The sequence below is a fragment of the Opisthocomus hoazin genome, chromosome 5, assembly GCF_030867145.1.
Source record: "Opisthocomus hoazin isolate bOpiHoa1 chromosome 5, bOpiHoa1.hap1, whole genome shotgun sequence".
Classification (NCBI taxonomy): domain Eukaryota; kingdom Metazoa; phylum Chordata; class Aves; order Opisthocomiformes; family Opisthocomidae; genus Opisthocomus; species Opisthocomus hoazin.
Genome location: NC_134418.1, coordinates 17,738,357 through 17,759,435, shown reverse-complemented (window position 1 = coordinate 17,759,435; position 21,079 = coordinate 17,738,357). Strand labels below are relative to the sequence as shown.

The 21,079-nt window shown below is 39.0% G+C and overlaps 1 protein-coding gene and 1 long non-coding RNA gene across 3 annotated transcripts in view; one reads left to right on the top strand and one right to left on the bottom strand.

The window, feature by feature from the left end:
- Positions 1 to 21,079, top strand: part of FBXL5 (F-box and leucine rich repeat protein 5) — a 37,295-nt gene that overhangs the window by 7,588 nt on the left and 8,628 nt on the right. The window contains exons 1-10 of one of the 2 annotated variants that reach the window (XM_075420568.1): positions 2,249 to 2,326; positions 2,457 to 2,596; positions 5,989 to 6,204; positions 8,032 to 8,127; positions 8,933 to 9,116; positions 11,454 to 11,636; positions 14,102 to 14,227; positions 15,157 to 15,305; positions 15,505 to 15,587; positions 17,338 to 18,060. In XM_075420568.1, coding sequence (XP_075276683.1) covers positions 2,513 to 2,596; positions 5,989 to 6,204; positions 8,032 to 8,127; positions 8,933 to 9,116; positions 11,454 to 11,636; positions 14,102 to 14,227; positions 15,157 to 15,305; positions 15,505 to 15,587; positions 17,338 to 18,060 — 1,844 coding nt within the window. In that variant the 5' untranslated portion in view covers positions 2,249 to 2,326; positions 2,457 to 2,512. Of the gene's footprint in view, positions 1 to 2,248; positions 2,327 to 2,456; positions 2,597 to 5,988; positions 6,205 to 8,031; positions 8,128 to 8,932; positions 9,117 to 11,453; positions 11,637 to 14,101; positions 14,228 to 15,156; positions 15,306 to 15,504; positions 15,588 to 17,337; positions 18,061 to 21,079 lie in introns of those variants that run through there. The other variant, XM_075420567.1, reaches the window with a different exon arrangement.
- On the bottom strand, positions 1,552 to 4,173 carry LOC142361394 (uncharacterized). Its single transcript, XR_012763970.1, has 2 exons — positions 3,735 to 4,173; positions 1,552 to 1,788 (listed from the first exon to the last, which is right to left on the bottom strand). It is a non-coding gene; the product is annotated as an uncharacterized LOC142361394 (long non-coding RNA).

Sequence of the window (21,079 nt, the reverse complement as noted above, 5' to 3'; positions counted from 1 at the left end):
TTTAAAAAAACGTGTAGATGTGGCACAGGATGTGGTTGAGTAGGGATGGTGGTGTTGGGTGGATGGTTTGACTCTGATCTTAGAGGTCTTTGCCAACCTACGGTTCTATAAAGAATGACCCAAGGAACGGGTGATTCTGAAGACGGTTGTCCTTTTTGCTGGGCTCTGTTGGCACTGTAGTTCTTCCTTGGAGACAACATAAACTGAACTTCTTGTGGATTCCTGAGCAAGACATGGCATGTAACTGGGTGTCCCTGCAGGCTGTCTGTCCGGATAACACACTGGCCAGATGAAAAATGAACCCACTAAAAAGGCACCACTTCTTACTGGATCAGTACACTGTATGAGTTCATCTTGCAGCTGCCTAGCTGCTAGAGCATATTCCAGGGAAGCAGTGGGAATGTACAGCTGGAAGCAGGGGCAGGGCTGCTGCTTCTGGGTGTTTCCTCCTCTATCACCACTCCCTCGTTTACAGCGGATTAAGTATAACGTGAAACCACATGTTCTTGGTGTTGACACAGGCACACCTTGTTATAATCTTTGTCCCTCCATTTTCTTGCTCGTAAAATTGAGATGATATCTCTGCAAAGTTGAAGTTCCTGTCCTTTGAATTTTAGTGCTATTGCATATGTGAAATGATAGTGCCTAAAAGTGTAAGAGTGAAAAGCTGTAGCTGACTAATAATGCCATGCTGCTTTTTTTTTTTTCCTTGGTGCTATTGTGTTCTAAAAATGTTAGGGCTCTTCAGTCAAAGTGGTCTGCCAGCTCCATAATGAAAAAGATTTTACTGTTCTATTTAATGAGTTTTAAATCTGCTGAGTTAACTAGTGGGAGAAATCTAGTCTGCACTGATCATCAGGAATACTGTATCCTTGTTTCACCTCCAGTAGTGATCAGCTGCTTGTGTAGATCTTAATGAGCACAGTGTTACACATGGGAAAGCAGAACATATAGGAATGACCAATCAAAAATATTACTTGTCATGATACATGAAAAGGAAGAAAGATTGCCTTAATTTTTTTTTTTTAGATTCCAGACTGAGTTTTTAGAGTTAGCACTTGTTCAGAACTTACAGGTGCTGGTGGGGAAAACCTATAGTTTGAAATAAAGGCTTTGTGAATTTGTAGCCAATTTTAACTTCTTTAATCTTGAGTAATTATTCCATTTTCAATTTGTGAAATTGAGGCAGAGTGGAAAAATCAATTTTCCCTTTCCTGTTCTATGTCCTCATTTTTTTTCTCGTTTTCCAGCTTGTAATTGGGAGTAGAGGGATACTTGTAGCTGGGAAAGGTAGCTGGTTTGGTAAGAGGAATGTACTTTTTCTTTATTCCTGTCTGCTACTTTCTGTTTGCCAGTTAAGAGTATGCTTGGATTTTTTAAGGAAGAGGCAAACCTTTTGCGCTTATTAAATGTGTTTTTGGCATGGGTATTGGGAAATAACTGTTTCAGTTTACTCACTGTAAACTAACATTTGTGGAAAATTGATTTTCTTCTAAGACGACATTTTTCCATATTGGCACATATGTAAAACACTTCTAGAAACCAAATAAATACTGTGTTTTGTTTGGTGCTTTAATAAGCAGTCTTGAGCTTTCGTATTTATTCACAACATTGTAGATAAAAATGTCTCTGTCTTCATCTGACAAAGTTTCATTTTTTAATGAAAGCACTAAAACCACACGGGAGATGCAAGAGTTGAATGTAGAATTACTTTCAGTTGGGTGTCATGAAGATGAAGCACTGTATAAATAGCATTACTGTAAATCTCTACGATGTTGTCATCTGGTTCTGGAAGCACAAAAGTTAAATAATAGTTTACAGTAAGGAAGGATGGGTTTTTTTGCTACATCTCTGTACATTCATCTTGACTGTGTTAATGGCTCTGTTGTAGTGAGTGGAGTTGGACACTCACCTAAAACTGGGGTGTGGTGGTCTGAGCTACAAAGATTTTATTTTTCTTTTTTTCCCTAAGCATAGCTGTTTTTTAATTGAGTAATCTGAGATTTAAAAAAGGTGTCCATTAAGTGACTTCTTAATTCAGTTACTATTTTTTCCTGCAAAGGGAGGATTGAACTACCTGATCTTGCATCAATGGCAGAAAACTTCCAAGATCTCCTTCTCAATAATCCTAATACTGGTTTACACATTGCTTTCAGCCCTGATGAAAAATCAATATTTCTCATTTTTATTTCAGTCTCGATTTGAAGTACTGTATACTGCAAGCCCCCTAAATTGACTAGTTAAGTACAAAGAACTTCAGAAGAGAACAGCAGTCTTCAGTTAGCGTGACTGTCTCCTTGTCGTGCTGTCGCTTGGAATAGGTTTGGTACGTTTTGTGACCTTGTGCTTTATTTCACTGCTGGCACCACAGTGGCCCTTGGCTTATTGATGTGCCTTCCCCAGTTTACATGAAATAAAGTTGATGCATTGTTTGTTTTTAATTTTATTTTTAAAAGGGGTTTAATGAATAAAGTTAATACTGGGTTTGACAGCTCCTGGCTATTTCTGGAGTATGCCTGCATCAGCCAAAGGTCTCCAAAGTGTTTCAGACAGAATTTGCAATGCAGTACAAGAACGACTGTTGTTTGGCCTGTTGGTGAGTCTGTTCGGATTATGTATAATTCTTAAATTTCGTGAGATTTCAGGAGGCACCAGGACTGTTTCTCTTCTGGTACCAGTCCTCAATTAGAGTTTGCATTCCCAGCACAAAACCAGTTGTGCTGTACCTTACAACTGTTGAAATGTAATGTGTGCAGAAGTCCAGAGAGCTCCCGAGTCTCCCTAACACCTGTGGCTGTGACAGTCATTTCAGTGTGGTGTGTTTTAAGCCTGCTCAGGGATCACACACACACTGTGCTCTATGTTTTTGACCAGTCAGCAAATGTCCTTAATACAATCGATTTCCTCCCCCTTGCCATTCTCTTGGGATTCTTTGTCCAAATTTGGCAGGGGGTGGTGGTTTTCTTTTTGCACTACTAAACTCCTGCGCTAGTTTTTCTTGTGTAGAGCTGGTGAAAAGTGGACCTCCGAGTGGAGCAGCTGCTGTCTGTTAATAGTCATGGTCCCCCATCGTAAGACTTCATCAGTCCTGGTAATGAAATTGCAGATCTGACCGAGTGACTTTGTTGCTAGGTTACCAGTCCTCTGAAAAGCCATTTTTTCTCAGCTTTCGCTGACCTTTTTAACGTACCGATTGCTGATTCAAGTACAGTCATTAAACTTCAATATCCTCTCCATAGTTCCTAATCTCTTAGATAGCTTCTGCAACTCAGTAGCAGAGGTGAATGTGCAAGCGTTTCATGTTACAGTGGCTTCTGTAACAATACATTTATCACAGGAATTCTTAAATTGCATGCAGAAATTGATTATTTATTTATTCCAGGTTTGTGGATGATAATAGCTAGGTTCCACAGAAGTTTTTGAGTCCTGAAAAGACTTTGAGTCAGGAGGATGAGAAGATGCTGTTTGTATCATAACCAATTCTGTTTTGGTTTTTTTTTTTTCAATCCAACAGTAAAATACAATAGTTTTGTCTAACCCTCCTGTTACACACTTCAGCAGCCTTGTTTACGTTTATGTCAATTAAAATGCCAAGCATTTGGGAGTAAATGGGATTCTTGTGGGAAAAGTCTTTGGGGAGTGACCTCAGCTGTTATGGGTCCTTATGGGTAGAATGAACAATATCTAGACAGTCCTTGAGCAAGAGAAATGCTACATTAGAAACCAGATCTTACCTTTATTGAGATCTGAATCACAGATGGCTGGAGGTGAGGAGGCTACCCTGAAGAGGTGTTTCTGCACCTGTCTCCTGTGCTTGTTGAGGCTTCTGCTTTTCAGTGTGGAAGGTCCAGCCTTAGTTTCATGTAGTACCACCACTCTGTACATTGCGTTCTCTGAGCTTAACATGGAACAGAAATGGTGTTTGGAGCCAAGATCTTTTCCCCATTTCTGATATGTACGTAACAATGCATACCTCAAATCCTAACACCATGCGTCACAAACACATGCATTTTTTCTGACCTGTCAGTAGTTGGTCTGAAAGATACTGGGGAAAACAAAAACCCTGTAACTTTGCCTTATTTTCTTTCTCTGCTGAGGCAAAGTAAGTTTGTTTTTTCGTAGTGACAGTCATTTTGCTTGTATGTACAGCACATAAGGTACAGTGTGCACAGCTGACTTGGAGTTGCGTAAGTGCTTGGCGGGTGTCCAGTGAGTTTCGGTTGCATTGCTAGTGGTTGCCAGGAAGTGGCAATGCAGTGTCAGAGTGAATAAGTATATTTTTTTTTTTTAAGATAGGAATTTTAGATATCTCAATTTATGGTTGTTTTTGACGTACGTAAGTATTATGTATGAACATTTATGTCTAAGATTCCCATTTCTACTAAAACAGATTGCAGAATCTTTGTAAACTAAAATGCTTCTGAATATTCCAGTAGCTTGTTTTCTGAATTAAAATCTTTTTATTCTTAGAATGCTTGCTCTTGTATACTGCTGTAGGCTATGATTCTTGAAACTCTACATGGAATAAAACGTAAGAATGGAAATAATACTGGTTTTTTTACATTCACCAAAGGAAAATGTGGTTGTAGAACGTATTGTTGCTAATGGTGACTGTTTCTACACATGTAAAAGTGGCACTATTCTGTTACCTAGAACTTTGTGTGTCTTGATTTGTTGGTTCTCAGACCATTGGAAACCTCTTCAAACATCTAGTATAGTTTGGATTCAATTGGTAGGACTTGGCATTCCTTGACGTCCCTAAAGGCAGGCACAGGGGCCTGTGATAATGGCTTCTTAGTACGGACTAAAATGTAGATCTGGGAAAGTGGCTAAGCCTTTCAGTTACCTACTGGTCTGGGGAGATGCATTGATTTCTACCAGAAAATCTTTCTACATTTGTTTGTCTCAGTATTTCACAAGATTGGTTTATGTTGCTTAAATACAACTTTGATTTTACTGGCTTCTTAAAGCTAATGCTGTAACTGTGTTGTTATTTCAAGGATGATCTTCCTTTAAAAAGTTAATGTACTGCTTTCCTGTTTTCTTAAGCTCTCTTCCTTCATGTGGAATGAGGCAGTTGCCTTCAGAATTTGTCTGATTAGCGGTAACATGCTTTTCTTTACAGTGTGCATTATTGCATATACTGTGCTTTGTTAAACTTCAGTAGTTATCTTACTAGTTCTTTGTAATTCTAAAATTTGTAGCTTTTTTTTAATTCGGAGCCTGTGATGGGAAATGCTGTTACACGGTTGCCACTGGAAATCAGAGAATTGTGCAATTAAATCCCTTAGTTTACTTAAACCTCATTCACAAAGTACAACATTGTAGTAAAACTGCTCTGTTAACTTATTTTGGGGAGTTAACAGAATTCGAGTGTGAATGGCTTACTGTTTTAATGAACTGTCAGAGGAAACATACATGAAGAATGAGTTTTGAAAGTTTTAAAGAAGTTTGAGGGTTTTATGTAGAATTTGTGTCAGTTCCTGTTAAATAAACAAATGGCAAGTCAGTCATGAAGGTTAAAATAATCATGAATTCTGTAAATAATTTCAAAAGTCATGTTAATAGGTATATAATATGTTTGTTAATCTGTAGTATTCAAAGGCCACTATTCTACCCACGTCTGGGATAAGTTGTGTTACATTATATTTTGTTACACCAATTAGATAAATTAGGGGAAGTTACAATTCACATGGAAGAACGGCTTGTGCGTTCCTGTTCATGCACTTGAATCTCTGATCTTTATCTATTGCGCTTGAAGATTGAAAGGAAAAGCATTCATGACTCTAATTTGTGGTGTCCTTGAAGTAAGGTGCTTGAATTGCAAATTCAATTTTTATTTTCACCATTTTTCTGTATAAAACTGAAGGTTTTCAGCTTTTACGTTATGGGAGCAATGAAAAACCAGAGCTAATACCTTTTCTAAGGATTTAACTTCACCCTGATGTGACTTTCATTGATCTTTTGATGAGCTTTTCTTTCTTCTAGCTTTCCAAGACCAACTTCTCCAACAACAATGATTTTCGGGCTCTTCTGCAGTCTCTTTATGCCACATTCAAGGAATTCAAAATGCATGAGCAGATTGAAAATGAGTGTATCATTGGTCTACTTCAGCAACGTAGCCGGACAGTGTACAATGTGCACTCGGACAACAAACTCTCAGAGATGCTTAGCCTCTTTGAGAAAGGGTTAAAGAACGTAAAGGTGAGTAGACTTTAAGAAGGCGTGTGTTCTAAGGAAAACCTGCTGTGGTTGTGTATTGGTTTCCCTCAACTTTTCTTAATACTCTCTACAAATAAACTTCAGGAGGAAGAAGAAACATTTGTGGTTCCCTGACACAGTAGTGAAGATTTTCCAGTCTGAAACACATATTCTTTTGCCATTCATCACAGTTAATAAATTCCTAGCAAAAATTCTTCAGAGGTGTTTTTTGTGACAGAAGTCCATCAGTGCATAATTGGAGGTGTTTTGGAGAGACAACATGGAAGTTTCAAATACGAACACTGCCCTGCTAATTGATCAAAACAGTTTCTGACTACAGAAATAATGGGGGTTTTTTATTAATTTGTTAGGAAACACTGAGTATCTTTTTTTTGTAGCACATAGCATTGTATTATTGTTACAAATGGAGATGATTACTGGACTTTTTTTTTTTTTTAAAAAGGCATTGTTTTATTCTGTCAGTGAGTCATATACTCCTTCCAGTAATCTGTTGCTCAGTAATGCTGTTAATGTTCCAATCCTCAAGAAACTCTAAATCTTGTTTCTCCAGCTGGCTTTTTTGCAACTTAAAGTTGTTAAATTCTTCTCCAGTAGAATCCTACTTGAATTCTGCCTTGTCTTTCCTCTGGGGCGACCAACTCAACTACCCCTTCCTGCACTCTGAGAACTATAGTCTCCAGTAATAATCTGACATACCACGTTACATTTCTAGTACACGATTCATTTTTTTCAGTAAGAAAAATACTAAATGTCCAGTTGATTTGATTCTATTTTACTATCTAAGGCAATTTTTGACCTGGGACTCTTGCAAATATTTTTTCCCCTGTGCATATCAAACCTTAAAATTTGTCATTTCCATCAATGAAATGGAAAATGAAGGAAGGTGAAGGAATGGGGAAAATTAACAGTTGGCTTTGTTATACCTTTTCTGATAGGATGCTAGTGTTATTCTGTCACTTGACTTCTTAAGTGTGGAAAAAACCAGATTTCTCTTGCTTTCTTTAGGTATATTAACTGTTTAACTTTTTTTGAGAGTGTGGTTAGTTTAATTTAAACTGATGGCTTAAGCTGTTTTTCTGTAGTAGTCAGGGTTTCTTGACGTTGTAGAAGTTTGAAAAGAAAAACAACATTTACTGTAAGAGCTATGAGGAACTTCAGTGTGTTGCAATTACTGGGCACACTTCAGAACCAGCTTATTACTGGCATAGAGAACAAGCTAACAAATTGATAAATGAGGTTGGTCTAACTTTAATATTTAAAAGTCAGTTACATTTTTATTTAAGAGTTCTTTCCATTTTCAAAGTAAGTATCTATAGAGCATGTGTGACTAGTTATTCTACAATTCTAGCTTCCAAATTATAATCCGAATTTATAATATAAAATGTGTGCAGGTAAAAGATGAAGTGGAACTGCTGTATCCTTCAATACTACTTATGCAAAGCATGCAGATACTTAGATTAGTCTGTTACTACTTTGAACTTTGGGTGAGACTGTAGATTGGCAGACTTCAGTCTTTGCTCCAAAGTGAAAATGTGATTAGACAAGTTAATTCATATCTGATAAGAGAATAAACTGCAGTCGGGCAGGAAGGGAATACTTTGTTCTGCCTAGTAACAGGCCAGGACACACTGTCAGGTTGTCATGAAACTTTGTAAGTGAGCACATTCTTACTATGAAATAGAGCAAAAATGCTAAATGCATGGGGAAGACAGAATGGGCTTTACTTTGAAACGCTGGTGTATTTAACAGTTCAACCTTTGAATGAATGGAAAAGATTAGATAACAGTTAAATCTTTGCTTTCTTCTCAGAATGAATATGAACAGCTAAACTATGCGAAACAGCTGAAGGAGAGATTGGAAGCCTTTACAAGGGATTTCCTTCCTCATATGAAAGAGGAAGAGGAGGTATGTAAAAAAATTTTCCTCAGATATTTTGCTGATCTTCCGTGGGGTTTGGAATGACTGGATAGAGACAAAGGGCTTAGAGGTTCAGCTTTTTCACAATTCTCTGTTTTTATTAATATGCCAGTTTGTGTTTAGGACTGTGGTGTCATTGTTCTGTTCCCTGACTGCAAAGTGACTCATTCTGAAACAGTGAAAATTTATGATGAAATTCTGGTCCTTTTGAAAAATTGAGAACAAAAGTCCACTGGGGCTGGAATTTGTTTGCAGCAGGTAGTTATTTAAGGGGATGTCTAGCAAAACGTAAAGGAAAAAGTGCTGTAAACCAGTGCTTCATGACTCAAACTGACACTCCCAAACAGCCTCTGACCTATATTTGAAACACAGACTAGTACTGCCAGTCTGATGATTTATGGGTATCCAAAAACTGGGAAGCATCTTCTGGAGAGAGTAAATCTTCCGAAGTCTGTCCAAGAGAAATCTTTTCTCATGTTTTTCTTCCTTGCCACTTTGCCTTCAGTGTGAGTACCTCGATAAGTTATATAGTTTAAGCAACTTTAATCACTTCCCTTTTCTGTTGGGGAAAGCATTTAAACAGCTTGCCTGAGACTATGCGGTGATCCATTGGCAAGCAGAGGGTTGGAACTCCAAACTTCCATGGTCCTGTCCTTAGGTTCGGTTACTGTATGACAAGTTTTACTTGGAGAGAATTTGAAACAGGAAATTCTGTGGTGGTAGGTCTGTGCAGTATGATCGACTATCTCCTTCAGCACCAGACTTTTTTTTTCCCCCTTTCCCTTTGCTTTAGGTTTTTCAGCCAATGTTGATGGAATACTTTACTTATGAAGAATTGAAAGATATTAAGAAGAAAGTAATTGCACAGCACCGCTCACAGAAGGAGGCTGCAGAGTTCAGAGGCCTTAGTAAGTGGAATCAAACAGAAGAGCTTCAGAAGGTCTTTAAGTATTCTGTGGACGAGAAGGCAGATCAAGGTGAAGCATCTATTTAAAGTAATTTTCAAACTGTGATTTTAATGTAAAAAGCCACACCAGTAACATACCTAAAGTTATGTATGGGCAGATAAAATAATTTTTATACTATTGGCATTTCTTCAAACCAGTTTTGAAACTTCATGAACTTTACTGTTTGCTACAGGCTGCTTAGCAGGTTGCGACGTAGATAGTACTTCACTGTACACATGTTCTCAACCTTCTTCCTCTCCCTTTGCTCCCATGGTAATATTAGATACAGTAAGCAGGCAGAAATGATAGTTAACTTCTAATTTCATAGTTCGTTGAAATTATATTTTCTGTTTGCAGACCCTGTATTTAATTCTTGGCTTTTAGGACCGCTTTGTAAGCTTTCCTGTTGATGGCTTAATAACACAGAATAGTTAGCCAGCTGATAATATTTCAAATTAAAAGTAACTCACCTTCCCCAACTCTACCACCTAACTTCCCTGGGCCTCTTGGGAATCGGAAAAGAAGAAACTCTTGTGTGTGGAGTAATGCAAGGAAATGAATTCATGCAACATGTGAGTGGGTCAGATGAAACGTGTGTTCTGAAAGTGAATGTGTAATTTGCATTCATCTGTAGCTACCTTTGCTGATGAAACTTAGAATAGATGGGCAACTACTGAAGTGCACTTCAGGCTTTTTTTGTGACTGTTGAAGCAGCTTAAGTTGCCCATGTTTACAGTTTTCACTCTTAACTAACAAAGAAGAGTTGATGCCCCAGAGAAAGGCAATTAATGTACCAAAAGTGTAACACTGGGGTGTGAGACTGATAAATAGAGCAAGCCCTCATGAACTGACTATGTGGTGTTGGTAAGATGTGGTGCTCTCATTAGAAAAACCTGAAAAATTATTCTGTAAACAGATTTTTCTTTTTATGTAACTTCACTTCTCTGAACTACTGAACTGGTCATTTTCTGCCCTCCAGGTGAAGCCTTCAGAAAGATCATGGTCCGTGGTGTGAAATACTATTCATCTGTTCAGACTCAGTGTGCCAGAAGTAGCCTTATGGCATTACTTGCTGTTAAGTCTAGCTGGAATAGCAGCTTTGGGACAGTAGTAATTCTGCAATGGTTGTGTTCTAGACTTTTAAGGAGAGGGAAGTATGTGTCCTGCATCCATTTTCTAAAAATGGAAGAAAATAACACAGCTTGCAGTCCTGTGCCGTTCTAACTGCATTTTAGTGTGAAATTCTCTATAGTTTACCTGCAGCGACTTGCCAGCTGCGAATATATATATTGATTCGTCAAGTGAAACTGTGTTTAATTGTATTTGAAGTAGCAATAGATTATCACAAGGTAAAGTTACATTATGCCCACTTTTGAAGCTTCTTTGCAAAAAAAAACCTGATCTTTGTCTCACTGGAAAGTCTTAATGTACTTTGTGTCCTAACTTTAAAAGTAAATCCCTACTAATTTGTGAAACCTTCTATTTCTAAGGACTCCTGAAAACTATTTCTAAAATATTTTTTTCTCAAGTAAATTGCCCTTAAACGAAGCATTAAGAATTCTCTTAAAACAGTAAAAAACCCACTAACCAAAGCCCTGAATTTGTTATTTTCTATAGTTTGCAGCTCGCTCTGTACAGTGGCAGTAAGGAGAGCTATTGGAGATGGTTCCTCCTGCTTTCTGTTGGAGTATTAATTACAGTGGTCAAATTTTAGTCGCTAACCTAATAGTTAGTATTACCTTCCAACCTGAATGGCTTGTCACCATTCAGAAGTTAAAATTAATTGCCTATGTGTGCAGTTAAAACTAGAAATAAAATATGAGACAGCTGTGAAAAGTTAAGCATGGATTTCTTGCTGTGTCCCAGTCAAGAGGTCGAGCGCTTTCAGTGAGAGTGGTCCCAGCTGGTAGATTCTGTGTGCTAGTACTGTTTCCTGGGAATGTGGCAAAGCAGGTATATATATTATCTATGACAGAAGGCATTTTTTTAAAGCACATCATTTATAGCAGACACTGCTTTCATCTTGCTGTGGTTGAGTAGCAGCAGTTTACTTTTGTCCAGAGCTTTTTTGGACCCTTGAGGGGGGTGGTCAGGGTTGGAAGAAACTAGCCAGCTGAGAAAATGGCAAATGAAAACTGAGCTGATTTTTGTTGTTTGGGTTTTTTTTTGTTGTTTAAGGTGGTATTACAGTGAAAGCTTTTTAAATCCCAAGTGATACCTATTTTTTTCAACTTTTGCCAAACAGTTGTTTAAAATTTTTTCAGACACTATTTTTTTTTCATTTCCATAGTCAAAATGTGAGTTCCGCTATTACTGTGTAAAGCTATGAGGATGTGCTTCACTTAACACACGCTTTCTGTGTTTCAGAAACCGAAGTAACAGGGCACACCACAAATATTACTAATCTTCCTCCTGAAGTAATGCTGACCATTTTCAGTTACCTTAACCCCCAAGAGTTATGTCAGTGTAGTCAAGTAAGCACTGAATGGTCACAGTTGGCTAAAACTGGATCTCTCTGGAAACATCTTTACCCTGTTCGATGGGCCAGAGGTAAGCTGAACTTAATTCTGCCTTTGAAAGCATGTCAATTATCAGAATTTCTGAGTCTGTAGAAGAGAACGTTTTAGCATAGGCTGTCATGTACAATGAACATGATAGCTGAGCGTGCTGGAAGGGTGTACCCTTCTGGCAAGGATGGTGCCCTGACACTTGGTTAAGTGTTAAAAATCCCCCAGATGTACTTCCATCTTGTAGAATTAAGAAACTAAAAGTTGTATTGGCTGTAACTCATGAGCACCTCTTGTATACAAACTGTTGTTTGCTTGTATGAACACTAACAAGTATATTCACTAATACAACATCTTAATTATGATTTAAGAATCTGAGGGGATTTGAAGTATAAATGCTGCTGTTACACCCATATCAGTAATTATTTTTTCATTAGGTTGCTAGGTACAAATAAAATAAATATATTTTTGTTAGCTCCTGAGTAGTATTCTCTCCTCCGAGAGGTCTGTCTTGTGATTCAGACCTAACTGCAGAATGGAAGTTTAAAACAGAGTTCTAACATTTCCTCAAATCTGTTCTGACTTTATGTTCAAACTTCAAAGAAAACGGTATGAATATTAGTTTTAGCATTGGTTCTTTAGATATCTTACTTCAATGACTTCTATTGTAGTAAGAACTAAGTGGTTTGTTGTAACTTCTGTTCCTCAAACTCTCCTGTTCATTAAAATTTCCTACTGAGAAATGTAACCTTTGCGAAAGTACCTGTTCAAATAGACAAAATACTCGGTATTCTAACGAGGCCATACAAGTCATAAGAGTATATTTGTAGCTTTAAATATTTCTATTTGACCATATTAAATATGGAATGTGAGTATTAAACAATCACTGGAGTATGGCACTGCAGGCTTCACAATTGCTGCCATGTCAGCGTAGCTGAGCAAAAAGGAGACCATCTGTGCTGTTTATAAGCAGTATTTTATGTATCTTTAAGATTGAGAGAAACCTAACAATATATTAACATAAATTTAGAGATACATAAAAGCTAATAACTTCTTTCTGGCTGTACCTTTATAGCTTCTAAAATCTGTACAAAGGTAGAGAGGAGTTAAATTACTTTTGGGTCTGAATTAATTTTTTTGGTTGGATAAATCTTACTGAAAGTAAGACTGGTCTCTGAGCTGTAAAAGACTGAGTGGAGAGGAGAGGTTTCAGAGTACAAATTAATGAATTTCATTTTCATCTAAAACCTACTTGTCTCGGTAATTCAGTGCTATATAAAAAAGATAATTGGAAACTGTTTGAAATGGCTTATTCCTAAGCCTGGTTTTGGCACAACAGGAAGCCAGTCTTACGGCATCCTGTCTGTAAGGCTACAGCTGTTTGCGCAGAAGCGCTCGAAACTGGGCGGAAGCTTCTCAAGTAGGATTTGCTGCCAGAGGGCAGAAAAAAAGAACGTAAAACTGCAGGTTTAGTTAAATTTCTAGGGTTTTTTCCCCCCCTAGAACAAAGAGGGCTTCTGAGTCTTTTTATGTATTATAAAGATGAGTTAAAGATGAGAGATGTTACCAAAACTTTTTGCTTCACAGGTGCTTGACATCCGTTAGGATTTCATTGTCACTGTGTTGCTCTTGTGAGAAACCTTGTTCCTTTAGATACCACTGAACAGGGATTGCTCTTGCTTTGGGCATAGTAGAACCCCCCACTAGTGAGATAGGAGGATAAGCCGTCTCTGTTTTAAGTATGCCTGTGTGAAAGAGGCAACAGACCTGCTTATACCATGCCCAGCACTACAATATTCCCAGCCTAGAAGGAAGTTACGCCTGTACAGTCACCCTCGGGGAGAAAGGGTGCCCTGCCAGCTAAAACAGTGAAACTGGTGCTGATGCTTATCTTCATCCAGATGTTCTAAAAAATGATTGCCTATTGATGTGAGTCATGTGTGTTATTATCAGGTATTGTATAGCTGTTCTAAGTAGGCCACTGCTGGAATTCGGATTTCTTGATCCTGGAGTTGTGTGCAATGACTAAAAACAGACTAAAATAAGTTCTGGGTGGCTGTATATTTGTGAGGAAAACAGAAATGTCTTAAAGTGTTGTACTAAAAGTTGATGGTTAATTTATCTACCAGAAAACTTCAGCACCTGCACACTCCAAATATTCCGTAATAGTTTGTTATTTTTACAGTCATATTGGTGCCTGCCAGGAAAATAAGGACTACAGGCAGGTCTCAGAACAGTATAATAGGCTGTGAGTTCTGTGACAGTACTGAAACTGTTCTGAAATCTTTTGAAGCTTTAAAACATAGATCAAACAATAATTGTGTCAAAGTTCAATCCAACATTAGCTGAGATGAATACAAAATTAATTCATATCTTTAGGTCAGGTTACCGTATACTGAGAAGTTATCACTGCTATTTTGAGCAGTGATGAGAAGTTTGTCTTAATTTCTTCTTTTTTCTTTTTCCTTTCCTTCTTTTTTGGGGGGTGGGGGCATGGGGGGTGAGTAGGTGATTGGTATAGTGGTCCTGCAGCAGATCTTGAGACGGAACCTGATGAGGAATGGGTGAAAAATAGAGAAGATGAAAGTCGTGCTTTCCAGGAATGGGATGAAGATGCTGACATAGATGAATCTGGTAGGTGAATTTGGATTTTCGTTATTTCTTTTTTTTTCTGGAAATGACATAGCTATAAGAAATAAATGTATAAAATAGAATCTTTTCTGTAAAATCAGTTTAAAAGATGGATTTTTTTCATAGTTCATTTCAGTACGTTAAAATAATGACAAATGCAATCGTGTTTATGTTCTGTCTTAATTAAATGAGTAGTAAGCCAAATAGACTTTTACAGTAAGAAAAACCTTAGGAAGTTTTGTCTAGTGACTACTTCAGGTTCCTGAAAGGAGTGCTCTTTTTTCTCATCTTCATTTCATAGTGACTCCAGCTGGCTGAAAAATAAAAGGGAATGGGAGGGCGAGGAGAAGAAGCAGGCAGCTGGTTTCAGTGAGCTGAATTAATCTCTTTATGAGAGTGCAAACATGAGTGCAGGTAGAAGAAGAGCTATGGGGACTGGAGTTAGGAAGGAGGTAAAAGCTAGGCTTCATCTCTTCAGGAAGTCTGGATGAATCATCTTTCATCCTAATGCATTCTAGGCTTAATTTAAAATTTTTCTTAAGCTGTTGTATCACAGGATGTGAAATGCCCCATCAGTGAGTCAGTGGAAACAGCTGCCCCAGACAGCCCTGTGCAGTACATAGTCTGTTGTAAATATTTATCTTAGGTCCTTTAATGATAATTTTCTGTTAAGGCTCTTACTGTTTTGACTTGCTGTTGGAGTTAAACTCTTAAGGACTGGCTTGTCCTGGATTTTTTTTTTATTTTAAAGATGAGGCTTAGGTAGTACGTTGAGGTAGAATTCAGCATAAGTTTGATGTAAGGTACTTTCTGAAACTTAGGCCTTGTTAACCTTTTAGTTTCCTGGTAGCTTGTTTGATGTAAGATGGCAATGTAAATTCCAAGTGACTCAAAGCATATTTTAAGTCTTTCTCTTTGGTTTTATTTTGCAGAAGAAGCAGCTGAAGATTCACTTGCCATCAATATAGCACAAATGGAAAAACGCTTACTTCATGGCTTAATTCATAATGTCCTCCCGCATGTAGGCTCCTCAGTGAAGACATTGGTATTGGCCTACAGTTCTGCAGTGTCTAGCAAAATGGTATGTAACTTGAAACTGGTATTTAATAATTGTGGCTGTGCAGCCTCTAATTAATAGCTGATGTGCTTGAGTTTAAAACGCTCAGGCAGTGAAAATGAGTTGTAATTCAAGGAAATGTTAATTCATATGTTGTCTCTTGACACTGTGTGCAGCCTTGCTGACTTGTGTCTTTACTGATTATTTTCCTTTCCTTCTCCAGGTTAGACAGATCTTGGAGCTTTGCCCCAGCTTGGAATATTTGGATCTCACTCAAACTGATATTTCAGACTCTGCATTTGAAAGGTTAGATAATTGTTGTTTCCTTTAAAAAACAACAAAAAAAGTGTTTTTCTGAGGAAGAAAAACATTCAAACATGTCTTAGTCCGTTGCCAACAAAGAGAGAAGTAGAGAAATCACATTCAGGATTCACACATAATCTAAGAACTAAACCAGAGTAACAAATCAATGAAATAGCAAGTGAAGCATGTAACTTTGTAATGGCCATTTAAAATGCTCTGTCTTCACCATTGGATATGTATTACCTATCAATGTGCAGCTATCCATAACAATAATTGTGCTTTGTTCTAGTATTAACAGCTTGAAGTTGTCCATAGATTTTGCAGAGTCACTCGGTTATGGTAGTTCTCTTGGTCCGACACAGCTGGTAGGGTTTGGAATACTGCTGTTGAAGACACTGATCAAACGGTAGGCAAAGCTCTGAGGCTTAGGTGTAGTAACTGTGGATTCCGGAGTCCTGCTGAAGCCTGCAGAAATTGCGTTGATGTCAGTGGGGTGGTGCATGGATGCAGAGCCTGCACCAGTGGGTCTTACTGTGATACTGAAACTCAGCAACTGCTTCAGTGTTCAACACTTTCATCGCATAGTGCTCTCAAGTTTTTTTATGTTAACAACACAGGAAATTTTACCAGCATGGATGCTGATAATAACACACTGCAGCTTGTGCAAGACATTTAGTTGAAATAAAAGCTTTATGGAATTTCTGTGGCTCAGAAATCAATCTTTGTGAGCTTTTGTCAGTCTCTTGTGAAACTTATGTTATTTGCCGCTCCTCATATATCTGTAATTCCAACATCCCAATTTGTAAATCAGGAATTGAGTTTTGCTTTCTGTAAATATAAGTAATCACTTACAGAAAGTAAATGATAGTTAATATCAACTGTGGGTGGGTAAAGGCCACTTAAATATGCTACATAATTCTACAGCTAATAATGCAACAATATTACTGTAGATCAAATTTCCATTTCAGTTGAAAAAGATAAGGCTGAAGGGGTGAGGTTTTGTTACTGTGAAAAAGTCTGGTTTCATTATCATCTCTAATCCTAATCACTTTTATGGAATATTTAATACTGTACACAGAAGGTGTTTCAGGAATCCAGCTATTCTCTCAGAAAGAAATGGGAAATGATAGGAGGATATATAGTCTCAGTACACTCACACTTCAATATGTGTAAACAGCCAAGCTTGAGAAACTCAAATACTAGAAATTACAACTATTAAAATACTTTAAACTGAATATTGCATCTTGGATTTTTTTTTGGAGGGGGAGGGATTTGCTAGTTCAGTAAGTTGTTTTTCAGCCTTCTGAGGAGTTAACTGATGTCTAGTAACTTAGATGGCTCTTGGCAACTGCATTATACACAACAAAAGTGGCTTTTTGAAATTGTTGTTCTATATGTATTTGGTGTTTGCAGTCTGATCTACTGTTTAAAAATTTGTTCAATGTCTGGCAAAAAGATTAAGTCTCTGTATATGGCTAATTTGGACTTCTTTTGTGTATAACTATGGAAAAAATACAGGTTGTTACTGATTTGTGATTAATTTTGGATTTCGTTAGACAAAATTTTTCTAGTCGTATATACAGCGCTTGCAGTATCAAATCTAACCTGTCTGGGGTCTTGTTTTTAATTATTCTGTGAATTAGTGTATGTATTTTACTTGTGAAATGTTCTTTTGTATATTTAGCCTTAACAGCTGTTTCTGAACAAAAATTAAAAGCCCCAACCAACCAAATCACTTTTTCCTTGATTTCAGTTGGTCTTCAGTTGGTTATTGTCAAAATCTACGCCACCTTGATCTGTCTGGATGTGAAAAAATCACAGATGTTGCCATAGAGAGGATTTCCAGAGCACTGGGTATCATATCAACTCACCAGAACAGAGGTATTCTGAAAAGCTGCAGGAACAGGAATGCTAAGACTTTGTGGAAAAACAGAGAGATTACTCTGCAGTCCAACAAGAAGTACAATTGTTTGCCTGAAATCAACAACGAAAACCTCATTGAGGGAGAAGATAGTGAGCAGCATTGGACTAAACCTGATGACTCGGAAAACTTCAGTTCTGCTTATGTATGGATGCTAGATGCAGATGATTTGGCTGACATAGAAGATGCTGCGGAGTGGAGACACAGAAATGTTGAAGGATTTTGTCTTGTGGAACCAGCATCCCACATTGGTTGTTCTGCATCGTGCTTCGGTAGAGACATTTATGGATTAAGGACTAGAGGGTGGCAGCAGCATTGTGCTTCTACTGACTTGATTTACTGCGGTCACTCGTTTTGTTGTGCTGGGACAGCACTAAGAACTATTCGAGCACTTCCAGAGTCCTCTGCACTGTGTAAAAAACCAACAAGGACTAAGCAGTCAGAGAAAAAAGACTCTGCATACTCTGGGAGTGAAAAAACAGATGAAGAGACTGCGCGAGTTCTTCAGTTTCTCAGTCTGTCTGGATGTTACCAGATCACAGACCGTGCTCTCAGGTGAGGAGACATGTTTCAGCTATGTTGCTGCAGCACGTTTTTTCTAATGTTATTTGTTGGATCCTTCTGGGGCCAGTCTGCCTAGTTGCAGTAGAAACATTTTTATTGAAGAAACTCTGGTAAGTGTTTTAAGTGGTCTTTGCATCTTAAAATATTTATAGTACCAGACTTGAAAACTTTCCCCAGTTTTTCTTTTGGGCTTTAAAAAAAACCAAAATATGTTAGACGTATCCTCTGAAGTAAAGTATTTTTGTGAACTTGTTGTTCTAGGCAGTATTAATGCTTTTAGATTTAATCTTCAGTGATTTCTTATTAGGACATTGTGTTCATTCACTGATTTTTCATTATGCGCCTGTCAGTACTCTTGAAACTTCATAAAACTGGAGTAACATCTCATTTAACCTGTCTGGATAATGACATAATTTATCGACAGGCTGGATTGATGGGCCAAGGCCAGCTGTGTGAGGTTGAACAAGGCCAAGTGCCGGGTCCTGCACTTGGGTCACAACAACCCCATGCAACACCACAGGCTTGGGGAGCAGTGGCTGGAAAGTTGCCCGGCAGAAAAGGACCTTGGGGTGCTGGTTGACAGCCGGCTGAACATGAGCCAACAGTGTGCCCAGGTGGCCAAGAAGGCCAGCAGCATCCTGGCTTGTGTCAGGAATAGTGTGGCCAGCAGGAGTAGGGAGGTGATCGTGCCCCTGTACTCGCCACTGGTGAGGCCGCATCTGGAGTACTGTGTTCAGTTTTGGGCCCCTCACTACAGGAAAGTCATTGAGTTGCTGGAGCCTGTCCAGAGAAGAATAACGAAGCTGGTGAAGGGTCTAGAGCACAGGTCTTATGAGGAGCAGCTGAGGGAACTGGGGTTGCTTAGTCTGGAGGAGAGGAGGCTGAGGGGGTACATTGCTCTCTACAACTACCTGAAAGGAGGTTGTAGTGAGGTGGGTGTTGGTCTCTTCTCCCAAGTAACAATTAATAGGACCAGGGGAAATGGCCTCAAGTTCTGTCAGGGGAGGTTTAGATTGGATGTTAGGAAAAATTTATTCACTGAAAGGGTTGTCAAGCACTGGAACAGGCTGCCTAGGGAAGTGGTGGACTTGCCATCCCTGGAGGTGTTTGAAAGATGTGTACAAGTGGTGCTTAGGGACAAAGTTTAGTGGTGCACTTGGCACTGCTGGGGTTAGAGCTGGACTTCATGATCTTAAGGGACTTTTCCAACTCGTAACAATTCTATGATAATTTTGTATGTGCAGAACATCGTGTTAAATGGGACTTAATATAGCAATTAAAGGAGGAGAAAAAGTAGTTGGCTTGAACAGTGGGATGGCTTCAAGAGTTACAAAATTTCCTGTGTGTGATAAGATTTGCCATTGATATTTTGTATTGTGTCAGAAAAATGTAGTTACTGCTTCCTAGTGAAAATGACATGAGCCACCTGCTCAGGTGTGCTGCAGCACTTGGGGCTAATTAAAGCTTCTTGGAGTGGGAAAACTTCATACCTACCCGTCCTGTGTGCTGCAGTCGACTGAGAAATAGTGTGAGGCACTGCTGGCCTTGCTTTGTCTCTCTGGAGACTTCATCCCCATCTGATGTTCAGGAGTACCATCTGTTCAGATGTCTCCCATGGTGGTTTTTCTGACACGCTTTCACTCAGCGGTGTCAGTCTTGCTCAGAGTAACCTTCAGATAGCTGTGCCTTGCGTTTGAGCTTGTTGCTGTTCAAGTGGTGGAGTGGCCTGGCGCTGGTTTTGTTAGGTGCTGGTTAGGTCATGCTGTGGGTAGCTTGCATGTTACTGCTCTGTTTCTTCATGACTTGGTCATCTCAAAGCAAAGGGAGATTTGGTCATTGAGTCATGGGAAGGGTTTAGTTGTGGTGCCCGTTTCCCGTTGGTGCTTTTTGGATAAAAGACGGTATGTAACGGCTGAGAGTGTGCTGCCACAAGTGCTTCTTGCACTTAGGGGCAATGGGCACAAACTGAGGCACAGGAAGTTCCGTCTGAACATGAGGAAGAACTTCTTCCCTCTGAGGGTGATGGAGCCCTGGAACAGGCTGCCCAGGGAGGTTGTGGAGTCTCCTTCTCTGGAGATATTCAAGACCCGCCTGGACAAGGTCCTGTGCAGCTTGCTGTAGGTGACCCTGCTTCGGCAGGAGGGTTGGACTAGATGACCCACAGAGGTCCCTTCCAACCCCTACCATTCTGTGATTCTGTGATTCTGTGAGGAGAGAGACTGAAACCTCGCAATAGAAACACTTGCCAGGTCATTTCCTAGAAAGTTCTTAACTGATAGCTGGTTTTGTGGTCAGCAGCTCTGCTTCTGCCTGCTGACAGGAGAAAGTTGTACGGTGGTGTTCTGAAGGCATTTTCAGTTTTATGGCCTGGCTTGGTGATTTTATTTTATTTTTTTTTTTTGTTTTGTTTTGTGCTTGAACTTGGGCTGGCTGCCCTGGGAGCTGGCAGAGAAGCAGGCAGCCTGAGGCAGAGTGCTTGCTCAGGTGTGGTGTGTCTGTGAGGCTGCTGCATCAGCAGCCAAGCCCTGGCATGCAGAGGAAAAATAGCAAATTCCACTTGAATAATGAGGTGGCGTGTTGGCAGAGAGAGGCTCTGCTGTAAGCCCTAGGAAAAGACAAATTTGGATTCCAGAATAATTTTAACCAAAAAAAATACGAGACAGTCACACTTTCAGAAGTGTAATGCACCAGACTTGGGAGCGTCATGTTTTCAGGGTGGGCTGAGGAATATACATCACCATGGACGGGTTGCCAAAATCAGTGGTGGGTTGGAGAAGAATGTCTTGGTAGTTCTTAGAAATAGTTGGTCATCTCTGGAGTCATTCATAAACAAAGTGATTTACCACTGAAGTCTGTCAGAAGGAATTGTTAGTTTGTGTAGAAATTGGGGCATTTTTCAGGTCTGTTACACAGCTTCAGGGGTGATGCCCGTTACAGGGTATGAAACTGCCAGGTTTAAAACCGCATGTTGATTAGAGGTGTGGCGTGTTTTTGTTACAAGACAGACGAT